Source organism: Chiloscyllium plagiosum, unplaced genomic scaffold (assembly GCF_037043375.1).
Source record: "Chiloscyllium plagiosum isolate Xiang-an unplaced genomic scaffold, Cpla_swu_hap1 HiC_scaffold_6, whole genome shotgun sequence".
In the NCBI taxonomy this organism is placed as follows: Eukaryota; Metazoa; Chordata; class Chondrichthyes; order Orectolobiformes; family Hemiscylliidae; genus Chiloscyllium; species Chiloscyllium plagiosum.
The window spans coordinates 69,586,429-69,603,200 of record NW_028270144.1 but is presented as its reverse complement, the minus strand read 5'-3'; the positions used below and the strand labels follow the sequence as shown (position 1 = coordinate 69,603,200).

Below are 16,772 nucleotides of genomic sequence, written 5' to 3'. Positions count from 1 at the left end.
CCACCACCTTCTTTTCATCTCCTGATAATGACGTGAAGAGCAATGACTAAGGACAAAAACTCTTTCAAGTTTATAGCATTAGGAATTAAACCAATTATGTTCCACTTAAGTATTCATAGATGCTGTAACATCCTTAAGAATAGTTGAAAAATATTCCTAAATAGCATGAAAAATTTAATACGTTTCAAAAGAAAATGCCTGAACAAAGTTCCAATATATTAAAAAGCACCATATTTAGTTCCTCAGGTGAACAGAATTTAAAAATTAATAAAGCTATTGACAAACATGTCTACAGTAATACAAACCATAAAAGCACCCATTATGGTTGTAATTATATACTGGCTTCTTAAAACAAAATAGTTTTAATCAGTGACAGAAACAATCTTAACTTGCATTGAGTCCTGCTCACCCACCACTACTGCTCCCTGACGTACATTAGCTCTTGGTCCACTAATGCTTCAAATCTCATGCTCATAGTTATGTCCCTCTGTGGTCTCATGCCTTCTAGCTCCTCCAGCCTATGATTCTTCAAGGACTCAGTCTCTTCTAAAAATCACTATTTACTTTGGCCCACTACTGACACAGCCTTTAGCTGTATAGATGTTAAGCTCAGAAATTTCCTGTTTAAACCTCTTTGCTCAGCTCCTTGAAGTTTGCATCTTTGACCAAGCTTTTGGCTGCCTGTCATAATATTCCATGTGGTTCTGAGACAGATACAGTTTAACCATATTTCTGTGAAGCATCTTGTGACTCTTTCTTACTACTTTAAAACTGGTGTACAAATACAGATTTCACATATATTTTTAGTTTTCCCTGTTCTAATGTGCTTATTTTTAAAAAACTGGCAAAGCAGAAGCAACAACTGATGTTACATCATCTGACTTGAACGCATAATATGCAAAATAGCTGGTGTTTGCTCCAAAACAGCTACAGAATTTCAGTAAGCGTCCCATGAGCAATAAAACATTTGGACATGACTTAAAGTCTTTTCCCTGGGGGAGGGGTAATCAAGAACTAGAGGGCATAGATTTAGGGTGAGAGGGGAAAGATATAAAAGAGACCTAAGGGGCAACTTTTTCACGCAGAGGGTGGTATGTGTGGAATGAGTTGCCAGAGGAGGTGGTGGAGGTTGGTACAATTGCAACATTTAAAGGCATTTGGATGGGTATATGAATAGGAAGGGTTTGGAGAGATATGGGCCGGGTGCTGGCAGGTGGGACTAGATTGGGTTGGGATATCTGGTCAGCATGGACGGGTTGGACTGAAGGGTCTATTTCCATGCTGTACATCTCTATGACTCTACGAGTCAGAGGTGACTAAATTGAAACATAATTGTGATGGCATGCTTTATAGCACAATGACTTTATAAATTAACTGGTCTGAAAACACCATTGCAGTGGCTTGCAATCATGATCAATGATAGCTGCACATTTATATCACTGTATCTTCTATATTTTAAGACTAACTGTCTGCAGGTGTCCAAAGACAATTTATGTTAGGAGAATGTGAATGCACCAAATCTCCTTTCCCAATTCACAAGACATTCATACTCAAATTAGTAGGGAACCAGCAATTGACATTCAGTTCAGACAAAGAGCCCTCGTTGAGAAAAGAATTTAGTCATAATCTAACCAAAGTACATGTGAAATATATTAGCCACGACCATACTTGGGTCACTGGTCAGCTGGACAGAGGGTCATTTGACAAGACAGCAAATAAATTGTGCAATTAAGCAGCCATTTTTTTCTTCAGAGTATAAGCATGGGATGTAAAAGTGAGATCCCTCCAGACAATTATCCCTTCCCCTCCAGAAAACATTTAAGTTTTCAATTGTATCTGTTGATTTTTTAAACTCTCCACGTGCTAGAGATTTCAACAAGAACCCACCACCACTGTTATCTTCAGAAGAAATAAATCTCCATCTGCTTCAACACTAAACCAGATAGATCTTTCACAGCTCAAAGTCAGCCAAGTCAAAAGGAAACCCACACAGGCACAGGGAAAATGCCTGAGTGGAGTTTGCACACTCACATGGAGGCTGGAATCTAACCCGGGTCCCTGGCACTGCGAGGCAGCAGTGCTAACCACTGAGCCACTATGCTGCCCTAGATACTGATGGACTTTGCAGGGTCAGTGCTTGATTCAGTGTGTTTGACCCATGTCCTGATGTGAGGTTAAGGACTAGGAGAGATAAATTATATTAGTTAGCCACGTAAATGTTATGGAACCTTCTTTGGGAGTTGTATACATCACATATAGAAAATCAATAACACTATATTAAGCTGGAGAGAGTTCAGATAAGATTTAATAGGACAATAGACAATAGGTGCAGGAGTAGGCCATTCTGCCCTTCGAGCCAGCACCACCATTCATTATGATCATGGCTGATCATCCTTAATCAGTATCCTGTTCCTGCCTTATCCCCATAATGCTTGATTCCACTATCCTTAAGAGCTCTATCCAACTCTTTCTTGAAAGTATCCAGAGACTTGGCCTCCACAGCCTTCTGGGGCAGAGCATTCCATACACCCACCACTCTCTGGAATGTTGCTAGGAATGGAGGTTTGAGTTACAAGGAGAGGCTGTGACTTTTTGCACTGGAGCATAGCAGGTTGAGGGCTGACCCGAGGTTTGCAACATCATGAGGGGCACAGAAAGTGAATGGCAGGTGTCTTTTCCTTAGACATGGGGGATTTCAAGACCAGGAGCTATATTTTTGAAAGACTTTTTGAAAAAAAGATATAGGGCATTTTCTTTTGTAAAATAGAGTGTGGTTTGTGTGAGGAATGAACTTCCAGAGGAAGTGGTGGATGCGGGTAGAGTTACAATATTCAAAAGACATTTAGGGAAGACCATAAATAAGAAATATTTGGAGGGATATCGGCCATGCACAGGAGGTGGGATTAGTTTAGTTTGGGATTATGGCTGTCATGGACTAGTTGGACAAAGAGCGGTTTCTGTGTTGTATGACACTGTGACTAGCAAAAGAAATGTCTCCATGGTTGTCTTTGCTGCAGTTTCCAATACCAATCTCCCACAGATGAGTGAACAGCCTTAAAATCATGCTGACTGGCCTTACCCTCATCCTTTTCATTCTTGGCATCTTACACAGTCCGAACTCACTTAACACCAAATGTGGAGGACACAATTTGGCAATGTGGAACAATTGGGTGGTACCCCTTCTGGGATTAGTGCTAGGAGTCCCAGTTGTTCAAAATCTATATTAACAAGTGGGATATAAAGACAAACTGTAATATTTCAAAGTTTGAGAAAGCCACCAAACAAGGTGGAAATGTGAGTTGTGAGAATGAAGCAACAAAATGATGCAATGAATGTTGCAATGTTTCCAAGACAATTTGGACAGGCTGACCCTTGGCCTGATGTTCCTGAGTTCTCGTTAAACTGAATTAACACAACTTCATTAAGGTTGTAACTCTGTCACATATCAGATTTGTCAGTCAAGTCAAAATGAACTTTCAAAAAGCTCTGACGTAAAAAGAAAGAGTTTATCAAGTTTTTAAGAAAGCTTTGGTGTTGACAAAAAGAAATAATGTATTGCATGATTAAACAAACATTGGTGATGCTTTAAAATCAATTCAAAATTTATATTTTATTTGACTGTGGTTAGCTGAAACACTGTAGGAAAGAAAAAATGAAGGTAGCATATGTTGGTATATGGCTCAAGCTAATGTTTTTAAATGGTTTAGTTTGTAACAAAAGTATGTAACAAGTCTATGGGTGTGTCCATGTGTACACATTACATTGGAGTTAGGTTCCATCATGAGTTTTATCGTTATTTTGATTGTCCAGATGAATCATTTGGAATGATATAGTTAATCACTAAGAAGTGACAATACATTCTTTAAGGAGACAAATTGTTCATTGTTCACAATCTTGGAAAAGATTTGACACAATAGACTTGTGGAAAGTTACAGGTCATGGAATAAAAGGCTCAGTAGCAACATAGATACAAAATTGGCTGAGTTATAGGAAAGAGATAGTAATGGTCAATGGATATTTTTCAGGCTGGAAGAAGGTTCAGTATTGGGACTCTTGCATTACCTGAAAGAAAAACTAGATCTTGATATGAAGGGGCAATTTCTAAATTTGCAGATGACGCAAAACATCTAAGAATAGTAAACTGTGAGGAGGACAGTATAGAACTCGAGAATGATATAGACCAATTGGTAGTGTGGGCAGATCAGTGGCAGATGAGGTTCAGTGCAGAGAAGCATGAGGTGATGCATTTCGCTAGGAAGAACACAAAGATAATCTAAAATAGAGGGTACAGTCCTAAGGAGCAGAGGGACCTGGGTGGATAAGTGCACAGATGATTCAAAGTGGCAGGACAGTTACAGAGATCAGCTAGGAGAAAGTGAGGACTGCAGATGCTGGCGGTCAGAGTCTAGTCGGCTTTGCTGGAAAAGCACAGCAGATCAGGCAGCGTCCGAGAAGCAGGAGAATCGATGTTTCCAGCATAAGCCCTTCAACGGGAATGAGTTTAGAGCGGTCAATATGTAAAGCACAAGTATCCTCAGCTTTAGTAACAGGGTCACTTATTAGACCTGAGCTGAACCACTTGTGGCATCCAGAACTCTACATTATAGGAAAGATGCAAACACAGCGGAGAGTATGAACAAGCCATTTGCTAGAATGGTTCCAGGGCTGAGGAACTTCAACTATGTGGGGGAATGAAGAATTTTGAACTGCTCTCCTCAGAGATAAAGGTGGCTAGAGTAGACTTGATAGAGGTTTACAAAGTCAGAGGAGTGTTCGATAGAGTGGATCAGAAGAAACTGTTCCGACTCATAAAAAGAAACCAGTGCAAGAAGGCATTTCTTTAAAAATGATCTGTAAAAGCAACTAGAGAGAATTGCAAAAAAAAACTTTCCCAATACAGTGAGTAGTTTGGACATGGAATGTATTGCCTGGAAATGTGGTCTAAGTAGGTCCAGTTGTGGCATTCAAGGGGGAATTGGATGATTATTTGTTAAAAAATAATCAGTAAGGGGCTGGGGAAACAGGTGCCAGCACTCTGTAATGATGCTCATTCGTAGGCACAACAGGCCAAAATGGCTTCTTTTGTGCTGTAACATTTCAGTGATTGTGAAAAGATTGATCAAACTAGCGAGCCGAGAGGAACAAGTTGTTAAAAGGAGAGTGATTAGCATTTTGAAGAATAAAAGGAAACAGTGGGAAGTGATGTCAATAGGATGACTATTAAAAAAGCATTCAGAAGTTAGGCATAGGCTAACTTGCCAATCCAAAAACCATGACCATGAGCTTTTCATGCACTAATAAGCCAATTAGAGTTCAATACATGACTTTGAACATGCACACGGGATAGTGATAGCAAAGGTTAATGAGGCCTGAGCTTTAGTAATTTAAAGGACAATAGTGATGATTGAAAGCATATAAACTACTTCAGCCAACTGGCACCCCAAAAACGGCGAGGCTGAAAACTACTGCATTTATAAAGTATCATCTCTTTTGTACTTACGATGAAAATTGAATGAATTCTGTAAAGCTTGAGACACTATATGTGCACCAAGAATGGGTTTACCATCAATCAGGATGAGTAAATATAGATAGTGAGGATTCACAGAGCAACAGGTAAAGGGAGTATTATTGGTCATTGGAGAGCAACATAGATGGAGAATAGTTATAGGCATGAATGATAGAAAATAAGTCAACTCTCCTGACAGCAAACTCATGCAGGAACTTTGAGAGGTTAATGGGGGAAAAATAGGTGTAATCAAATTGGAAGAGTGTTTTCATGTTGTGAAGTTGTCAAACTCAATATTGTGTCCTGAAATTTGTAAACGTTAAGAAGTGAACAATAATGTTGCTAGTCCTCCCACTTGCATTAGAGAACTGCAGTTGGCCTAATGCAAAAATGGTAACATGACAGCAGGATGGTGTATCGAAATGGCAAGCAATTGGGGCATTATTTTTATTTACATATGGCGGAGATGTTCTGAAAAGCAAGGAGACCACACTGTGAGCACTGATTGAAGTAAATTAGATTGAAAGTACAAGTAAACTGTTGCTACAAAGTGTCTGCAGGCTTGGAGGAGAGGGAAAAGAAAAGGGAAAGTGTTACATCTTTTGTAATAGCATGTATGGGGCTGGGGAGTTATTGAGGTAGAATTAGGAGTGACAGAGGAGTGGACTAGGTATAGTGGAGGGAATCATCTTTGTGAAATCCCAGCGAGGGAGGGAAGGGAAAGATTTGTTTGGTTGTGGCATCCTGTTGCTGATGGTGGAAAAGTTGGAGAACGATCCTTTGAATGCAGATGCTGATGTGGTGGACAGGAGGAACCTTATTTGCTCTGGGTAGGTAATGGTTGAGGGCAGAAGGATAGGAAATAGGGCAGCACGGTGGCTCAGTGGTTAGTGCTGCTGCCTTACAGCTCCAGAGACCCGGGTTCAATTCTAGCCTTGAGCAACTGGCTGTGTGAAGTTTGCACGTTCTCAGTGTCTGTGTGGGCTTCCGCCAGGTGCTCTGGTTTCCTCTCAGTTCAAAGATGTGCAGATTAGGTCAATTGGCCATGCTAAATTAACCATAGTGTGCAGGCTAGGTGTGGTTAGCCATGGGGAATGTAGAAGTAGGGGGTGGGATGCTCTGCGGAGGGTCAGTGTGGACTTGATGGGCCGAATGGCCTGTTTTCACACTGTAGGGATTCTATGAAATCAACCAGGACTTGGTCAATGATGGATTTTGGTTAGAGGTGTTGAATGTCCTCAGTTGAAGAAAAAGGAAAACATGCTAGAAGAACCCCTCTAGAAGATCGGAACAGATGCAAATACGGAGAAACTGGGAGAATGCAATGGAGTCCTTACAGGAAACACATTATAAACAAAGCTTGGTCAATGACCAGTCATCTTGAACTGTTTTAGTCCATGTGGTGTTGGGAAAAATAACAGTGGGGGAGCAAGCGAAGGAGAGTTCCAGGATTTTGATTCAGTGACGGTGAAAAAGAATGATTCATGTTTTGAAGGAAAACATGCAAGGTTCCTGAGCTTTTGCTGCCTTTGTCCTTCCAAATTTTACAGGCCATGGGCTTGGAAAGTGCTGATGAAGGTGCTTTGATGAATGTTTGCAGTACACCTGGAAAATTGTGCACACTGCCGGCACTGTGCATGCCTCAGGTATCAAATGGAACTCTTATCAACTTGGCTGATGATTTCTTGATGAGATAGGAGACTATAGGGGACTTGCAGTTTCGGTGGCTATCCAATAACCCAAGGAGGTCTGGAGGAAAGAGGCTCTATTATTAAACAAACTTTATACAGATGCTAAAAACCAAAGCACTCAAACAGAGGTAGACTGTCAATGCTAGGAAGGTAATACATTTGGACATTCCAAAATTCAGAGATGGTAAAAGGGTAAAGGTTTTCCTGCTCCTGTGGTTCAAGTCACCAAATGGCTTGCTCTGATGTCCAGCTCTTGGATAAACAGTAGATTAACAATGGGCCATGTCACATAATCAACATCACATGAGATTCTCCCTTGTAATCATCCATCTGGGTCTAATTTAATAATACTGCCTAGTCCCATACTCTTATCTGAATCAAACTCCAGTTAATTATTCTCCACTAGTGTTAATGGCAGAATAAGATTCCCCATTCACTACACCTGACTGCTGAGCTACATGTAAGATGAAACAACCCACTCCTCTGGTCTACACTCTATAAAACATGCTTCAAGTAATCAATTTCTCCACGAGGTATATTTCATCTATAGTGTCACGGATTTCCAATTTTCATTCAGCTTTAGTTACATAAGTGACTGCTGATGCCCAAGAATCATCTATGTTAAAAGGTGCTTCCTAAAAACTGGAATAAAATAATTCTTAAAAAAAAATTGAAGGAGTTAGATTCACAAAGGTGAATCTAAAACAAAACGTTATTCTCAGATGGTGTTCATGTAGAAGCATGTAGGAAACAAATCTTCATCCTCATGTCTTCACTTATACCAAATTAGATAAAACCCATGAGAATAAATTTTCATTCTATCAGGTCTGGTGCATATACTGCTTTTTTTTGTATTTTGATATGAATTAAAGTGAAGGAAGAGCCCAGATTACCCAAAATTTAAGTTAAAATATCTTCAGACAATTATCATATTAAAGAAACCTATGGAAAATGAAAAGTTTTTGTGTGCCTATACAATAACAAGCTGCAAAAAGATAGAGTCACTGTTTTACAGCATAGAAAGAGATCTATTGAGTCCACATCAGTCACCAAACTTCCATCAATTTTAATGTCATTGGCCCATAGCCTTGTATGCCATGACATTTCAAATTTTCATCTTAAATCTTCTAAACTTCTTGAGGGTTTCTGCTTCTACCACTCTTTCAAGCACTTACCCACAACCTTCTGAATGAAAAATCTTTTCCTCAAATCCCCTCTAAACCTCCTGCTCCTTACCTTAAAGCTGTGGATATTGAGTCCTCTATCAGGGGCACAGTTTTTCCTTACCTACCCAGTAAATGCCTCTCAGAACATTATACATGCCAATCAGATCGCCATAGCCTTCTTTTCTTGGAGAGAAACAACCCCAGTCTACCTAGTCTCTCTTCGTAGCCGAATTGCTCCAGCCCAGGCAACACCCTGGTGAATTTATTCTGTATCCTCTCAAGTGCAATATAGAGAAAAAAAAAATTGTTTAAGTAATTAAAAAAAATATGTTCAGGAAACAATGGAGTAAATAACAAACACAACCAAAGGCAGCATTGGAAGCTAAGAAAAACCTTTTGACTAATTTCTATAGGGAAGCACTGGCTCCCTGATAATAAAGCAAAGATATTTGGAAGTGGTCAGATGGTCTCAAACTAGAAGCAAAAGTTCAAGATTAACAGTGATCTGGAGATTTATTACTGCAATAATTACAAGTTATTTATTTTTCGTGCAACAACTTCTTGACTGATAACATAGAGTTGACTGGAATTAATAGATATATCCAGTAAAGACTGATCTGTGTACGTTTGACAAGTTCAGTAGGTCTTAACCACATCAGCACATGTTTACAAACAGGATTGCAATCCCACTGGAAAAACTTGTCACTTCTGCATAAAATAATTTAGGTTTTTAAGGATATTCTTAATGTTCAAAAACCCAAGTAGATGTAGAAAAAAAAACAGGGTAACATACAATAAATAAGTAAATAATTGGGAAGATAGGTGGGGTCGGATTAGTTAACCAGAATTCTGGTCAGAGAGAAGGAGTTTCAACATCAGGTCAAATGACATGAAAACCAGAGGAAGTAATATCTTGGGACACTTAGATATACAAAACAAAATCGATTGCAGTGGGTAGGATAAGACTATAGAGAAATAGAAGGGTGAGACAGGTCAGTGAGGTCTCTGAAAACAAATGCTTGTAACTTTACAACTTGCCTTGATGGTAACCCTGTTAGCCAGGTCAAATGATTGTGTTCAAGTTTCACTCGAGAAGCCTTGAGCACAAGAGCCAAGCATAAACCTGACACTTTAGTGTATTAATGAAGGAGTGTCACCTTTTGATTGTGATTCTAAACTGAGACAGCTTCTGCCCTTCAATAAGGCTGCAAAATATATTTTGTTACTATTAAGAAGAACAGAGAAGTTATCCCTAGTATCTATGCCAACATATAAAATCAATGTCACAAAACAGGTTACCCTGGTCATTATCATTAAGCTTTTGTAGGAGCTTACTGTATGTAAATTGCCAGCAGTGTTTCCACATCACAACAATAATACAATTTAGGACATCCTGTGGTCATATAAGGTAAATGCAAGTCTGTTTTCTCCTTTACATTGCACTTTTATCAAACATTTAATATCCCAAAGTACGTGAATGTGATCATAGAAAGAATAATACAGTCAAAAAAGAAGTGAAGTGACTAAGTCACTTGGTGAGAGATGGATTTTAATTTTGTTTTATATAATGGAATAGAAAGGTGGGCCTGGCTGATATTTTTGTATCATTGTTAGCCACGGGTGACATCTCGGAAGACTGGAGGGTACAAATGTTGTGCCGTTATTCTAGAAGGGCAGCGAAGAGAGTTACCTCAGATTACAACAGGATCTTGACCAGATTGGCCAATGGGCTGAGAAGTGGCAGATGGAGTTTAATGCAGATAAATGTGAGGTGCTGCATTTTGGAAAAGCAAATCTAAGCAGGACTTATGCACTTAATGGTAAGGTCCTAGGGAGTGTTGCTGAATAAAGAGACCTTGGAGTGCATGTTCATAGGTCCTTTAAAGTGGAGTCTCAGGTAGATAGGATAGTGAAAAAGGCGTTTGGTATGCTTTCCATTATTGGTCAGAATATTGAGTACAGGAGTTGGGAGGTCATGTTGTGGCTGTACAGAACATTGGTTAGGCCACTGTTGGAATATTGCGTGCAATTCTGGCCTCCTTCCTATCGGAAAAATGTTGTGAAACTTGAAAGGGTTCAGAAAAGATTTACAAGGATGTTGCCAGGGTTGGAGGATCTGAGCTACAGGGAGAGGCTGAACAGGCTGGGGCTGTTTTCCCTGGAGCGTCGGAGGCTGAGAGGTGACCTTATAGAGGTTTACAAAATTATGAGGGGCATGGATAGGATAAATAGACAGAGTCTTTTCCCTGGGGTCGGGGAGTCCAGAACAAGAGGGCATAGGTTTAGGGTGAGAGGGGAAAGATATAAAAGAGACCTAAGGGGCAACTTTATCACGCAGAGGGTGGTACATGTATGGAATGAGCTGCCAGAGGATGTGGTGGAGGCTGGTACAATTGCAACATTTAAGAGGCATTGGGATGGGTATATGAATAGGAAGGGTCTGGAGGGATTTAGGCCGGGTGCTGGCAGGTGGGACGAGATTGAGTTGGGATATCTGGTCGGCATGGATGAGTTGGATCGAAGGGTCTGTTTCCATGCTGTACATCTCTATGACTCTATAAAGGTGGTGAGATTTTGTGACATAATTCTAGAGCTAACTGTGAAACAACATATACAGCAGAAGTGTGGACAAATTTAAGGTCATGTTGGCTGATACAGTGGAAGAATGAGAAAATAAAGAAAACACAAAATACTGAAAGGTGATGAAAGACAGGTATAATTATCCTGTAGAGTCTGAAGCATGTAATGTTGAGTGCCAGCAAGTGATCACTATGCAGAAGTGAACGGATATAAAACATAGTGCCCAACAGGACATCATCACTTCCAAAGGAATGTGGTTGAGTCAGATTTTGCAACTGAGATGTGAACAGGAATTATTGACAAGTGAGAGTTGATTTTGCAGAAGAATCTCAAAAGAGGTCATTTTAGTCTTCTCCATTTTGAGTCAGAGAAGTTTTGATTTATACAGAACTAGTACTAGCAAAAGAAGAAGAAAAAATATGACATGATGTTTTACTGTTGGGACCACTCTATATTACCAAATAACGATTGAAGTAATTAAGGCAGCACTTCGGAACAAGGATTAATCTACAATATTCCAAAATTGGCCTAACCAATGTCCTGTACAGCCACGACATGACCTCCCAATTCCTGTACTCAATGCTCCGGCCAATAAAGGAAAGCATACCAAACACCTTCTTCACTATCCTATCTACCTGCAACTCTACTTTCAAGGAGCTATGAACCTGCACTCCCTAGGACCTTCCCGTTAAGTGTATAAGTCCTGCTAAGGTTTGATTTCCCAAAATGTAGCATCTTGCATTTATTGAAGTTAAACTCTATCTGCCACTCCTCAGCCCATTGGCCCATCTGATCAAGATCCCGTTGCAGTTTGAGGTAACCTTCTTCATTGTCCACTACACTTCCAATTTTTTGCAAACTACTAACTACACCTCCTATGTTCATAGCCAAAACATTTATATAAATGATGAAAAGTAGTGGAGCCAGCACTGATCCTTGTGGCACTCCACTTGTTACAGGCCTCCAACACCACCTTCTATCTTCTACTTTCGAGCTAGTTCCGTATCCAAATGGCTTGTTCTCCCTGCATTTCATGAGATCTAACCTTGCTAACCGGTCTCCCAGGGGGAACCTTGTTGAACGCTTTACTGAAGTCCATATAACTCTGCCCTCATCAATCCTCTTGGTTACTTCTTCAAGAAATTCAATCAAGTTTGTGAGACATGATTTCCCACACACAAAGCCATGTTGACTATCCCTAATCAGTTCTTGCCTTTCCAAATACATGAAAATCAATCATAAGATTGGAGATTTTACGAAGTTACCTATTACAATTGTTAAAAAGGAATTAGTTGCTGTATTTTACAATGAAATAGGAAACTACAAGTGCCAGATGTAAAAGATGCAAATCATGTTCTGATGTGCAAAGACATATTGATTCATAAATAATCAAAGGTTAACAAAGCAGTTCCAAAACCATAGTAATCCCAAGATGCAGGTTTGCAATAACATTTTTGCAAAATAATACAATCTAGAATTTTTTAAATAAAAAAAGCAATACAATGAAGTAGAATGGATGATTTGCCCGAAGAATGAAGTTACTTAAGGTAATTACACAAGAACTCAACCATTTAAGATGATATTGCATCACAAAGCATTTTTAGCTTTTTTCACAATGCAAAGGACTGCAGAATCATCAAGTTAGAAAATTAAATTATTTGAGTCAAAGATAATTAATTGGTATACAATTCCTCACTGGTACAATTCTGCAGTTACATTATTCCGAACTTCAGAAGCTAATGTAATAGCAATGTAATGGCTTATGCATATTTGATTATTTTTGAGAGTTAGAAGATTGAAAAGTGCAAGAGAAAGAGATATTTAATGCAAAAGACAAAGGGCAATTTTACTGCACAGCCCTTCCACCTGAAGATATTGGTTGATTTCAGTAACTCCAACTCCTGACATTCTCACTTTAAAGTGGAAATAGTAACAACATAATCATCAACTAAAACAAATGTTAATAACTGTAACAATTTAAACAAATTAAATGATTCTGGACCACAACTCATTCTTCAAAAAACCCTTCCATAATGCAACTGTTTTGCACCTTGGCATGTTGAATCAGTCTTGTACCGATGATAGACCCCAAGTCAACAAGAACAACTTACCCAACTGTCCAGTGTTAAAAAGAAGTTGCAAAATAACCAGACTCCTTGATGAGTGGGCCTTACCATACCGATTGTACAACTTATCTCAATACAGGAAAAAAAATAGATTCCACTGATACATAAGCAAATCTAGTTCACGTTTGCAAGCAAGAAATGTCAGCCCATGTTCAGCACCAATCTGTATCAAATACTAAAGCAGACCATGTCCATTTACAGCAAGACATCTGGCTTGGGTAGATAAGTTACAATTAACATCTGCATTGGTGCCAAGTAATGACCACAGCCAATAAGAGAGAATCTAACCATTGTCCTTTGATATTACCAGGGCATTACCATTGCTGAAACCCCCATTACCAACATCCTTGGGACTTAGTATTGATCAGAAACTGAAGTGGTCATATAAATACTGAGGGTACAAGAGCAGGTCAAAGACTTGAAACCTATTAGCAAATAATTCATCTCCTGAACTCTGCAAAACCTAGACAGGTGTGTTATGGTATACTTCTAACTTATCTGGATGATTGCAGCCCCAACTTCACAATAGGCTGAACACCACACAGGACAATGAAACCCATTTTTTGGCATCCCCAACTACCACTTCAACATGCATTCTTTCCACCACCAATGCACAATGGCAGCACTGTGTATCATTAACAAGATGCACTGAAATAACTTACAAGGCTTCTCCAACAGCACTTTTCAAACCTACAACCTCTACCATCTTTGATAATCAAGGCCAGCAAATATACAGGAAGATTACAAATTACAAGTTCCCCTCCAAACCATATATCATTCTGACATGGGGAATTATAATCATTGTTTCTTCACTGTCCCGGAGTCAAAAACCTGGAAAGTCCCTTCTTAACAGTATTGTGGGTAGTCCTACAATAGATGGTCTATAGCAAATTCATGATGGTGGCTCACCTCTATCTTTTCCAGGACAATTAAGGAAAATGGTACATAACAGAAGAAACCATTTCAGCTTCTGCCGTGTTTCTATCTTATGCGTATCTCCTTGTCACAATAAAAACAACATGGAGTGTTTAAATACATTTTCGGACTCAGATAAACTGTAAAAAAAAATCCATTAGCTGCTATTTTTATTTTAAAAGTTCTGGAAACAGAAGCTATAATTAGCAGAAGTCGGTGGCAATCTTCTGAGTGCACCCAGTGATCACATTACAATTAAGGATGATCTCATCAAAATCATCTTATGATAGGACATAGAAATAATTGATTAAGATGCAAGACAAATAATGGAATACTGAATGGTGCCAGAATAAGTGCTAAAATGGTATATCAATGATGCAAGGTCACAATAGATTAACAGGAAAATCCTACTTCTGGGAATTAAGCTGCAAACAAACTACTGCTTTAGACTCAATGGCAAATATTGTGAAACTGAAAAAAAATCAAGTGAGCTACCATATTGCATAGCTCAAAGACAAACTGTAAGTGATTATGTGGTGCATTTATTTACTTTTAACAGAACAGCTTTTGATATACACACACTCTGTTACTTCCGAGTTTACACTCTATACCTTCCTTGACCAACTTTGACAAAAGCTGAACCTGTTCTTGAAACAACACATTTAAACTTTCCCCCATTTCTGGATCTATTATACCTAGTCTCACTCCCCCCAAAAAAGTGACTTCCTGTCACTTCTCTGCCCAGGTTGCTCCATAAATAACCATCAGTTTGCCAGAATAACCGGGTTGACTCCTTTAGGTCTTAGACCAGCCCCGCTGGGGAGGATAGCCCAAGTTCTACTGGGTATGTATAATAGCATGGCAGATTTGTAAACACAGCCTGACGTTCAACCCCACATTCTGCCACTGTGTGGTAGTGCTTGGCACCACAACTCTGCCCGGGTCATGATCATTTTGAAATAGTCCACGTTCAGTATCTGCACATTTATTTGAAATTCGATACGACCGTGGAGATGGTTTCAGTCGTGCATTTGACGTCAGCCTTCTGTTTCGTTCTGGCCACGGAAGCAGCAGAGTGGTGTTTGAGTTACACACGTATAAAGAAAGCCTGCCGTTGGGACAAAGGAGAGTGGTGAGTGGAGCTGATAATATCCACTAGAATTCCGTGGGGCGGGGGGAGGTAGGAGCGCCAAAGCAAAGTTGAAGGTTAGGCAGGAGGTCACATTACACACACAAAAAAGCAATCCATCTAGGAAGTATTGGCGTGGGAGACAGGATCAGAAACAAAATAAATAAACTGCAGCCCAAACAAATCCTAACATCACGATGAAACAGTGGAAGAATTGCAAGACATTTAATATAACCCAGATGCAGAAATAAACTGTCATGGCACAGGCATTGGCAATAGTACTTTGAAATGATCGAAACGAAAAATAATGTCAGTACAATATTCTTCTAATTTCCTGGATAACGGTCCTGAGTTTAGACGTATGAGTTCAGAAACGAATTTAGCTGACAGGCATAAGCACCAACTATCATTTTCAATTTCACTACAATGACTATCAATACCCAAACACATCGGAGATCTGCATCAACTGGAGGCTACAAGCATCTAAAATAAAAACGCCCTAGCTTCCAGCGGTATCATCACATTTAACCCCAGATAAAGTATTGTCCCAATGGAACAGCGTTACAAGGTCTAAATTATCAGTTGACACCAAGTCCACGTTAGAGTCGTCAAGGGATTTTATATATTAACACCCTTCAATGAAATTTGTCAATCTAACACGCATGTAACTGTTCTCATAATATTTACTTTCGTGAAATTGCAATTCGTGAGAAATTCAACTTGCATGTGTTTCTAATTTGTTTACATATAAAAGCTAATTCATGTTTTGCTTAGGATCTAAAACAGACGCATGTTGCGTTATCTGCTGTTAACAGTATGCAGCTCTCTCCTAAACACCATTGCGGCAGAAATAAAAATGTTTTATTAAAGTTGTTGGATCGGCTGCCATTCTCCAAACATGAAAGGGCGAGGACACCTGCCGCTGAAGCGTTGGTGTTTTGAAACTGCCACTGTTTAGAAACCTATGACAATGCACCATTCTTACTTACATATCGTCTCAACTTCTTTTCTGGTGGAGATTTTCTTAACCATCCACAGCAAACGATCTCTCCTCCGCTCATCTTGCCCAATGCCAATCTTACAAGGACACCATGCAGTCACATTCAGTGACAGGTTAACGGCTTTCCCCTTCTTAAGTTTCGCGCTGTCCTACAAAGGGGAGCCAGTGGATATTTTGGTAAATTGTAACCGCAAGCTCCAACAGTCACTGCAAGCCCCGCAGTGGCTGCTCCAGCTGCCGGGCTCATGTAGGAAGTAGCGAGCAGAGCTTGTTGTTTCGAGGAGCTCCACTCCGCTCTGCGCCCCGCCTTCAGCCGCTCTTAAAGGCGAACGGCACCTTTAATGACGGCCAAATGAAACACTCCCATGACATAAGCTAGTATCAACAGGATTCCGAAGGGTCTTCGAGGGTTGTCCTGCTTCTTTTTAGAAAACAGGCTCTTTGCGACTGCTCAAAATGTTAAATATAATTTACATTTCAGTCACACGGGCAGTGAAACTAAACTAAACTGAATAAGTGCCAATGGCATTTAAATGAAAGACTACTCATAGTCGAGCACAATACCCAAAATGTTCACTATTTGCGTAACCCAACACCGTCCTCATTTCTAATCCACTCAGCATCACAGAATTAAATGGTTAAGATAACACTCCCCTCCT

The 16,772-nt window shown here is 39.7% G+C and overlaps 1 protein-coding gene across 4 annotated transcripts in view; it reads right to left on the bottom strand.

Moving 5' to 3' along the window:
- The window catches only part of gab2 (GRB2-associated binding protein 2), a 317,736-nt gene extending 301,415 nt beyond the window's left edge, over positions 1-16,321 (bottom strand). For 2 of the 4 annotated variants that reach the window (XM_087988083.1, XM_043691670.2), the window contains exon 1: positions 16,103-16,264. Coding sequence is in view for 2 of the 4 variants with exons in the window: in XM_043691671.2 (XP_043547606.1) it covers positions 16,103-16,174 (72 nt within the window). In the remaining 2 variants the exon portion in view is untranslated. Of the gene's footprint in view, positions 1-16,102 lie in introns of all 4 variants that reach the window. The other 2 variants (XM_043691671.2, XM_087988084.1) reach the window with 2 other exon arrangements.
- Positions 16,322-16,772: the final 451 nt, after the last annotated feature.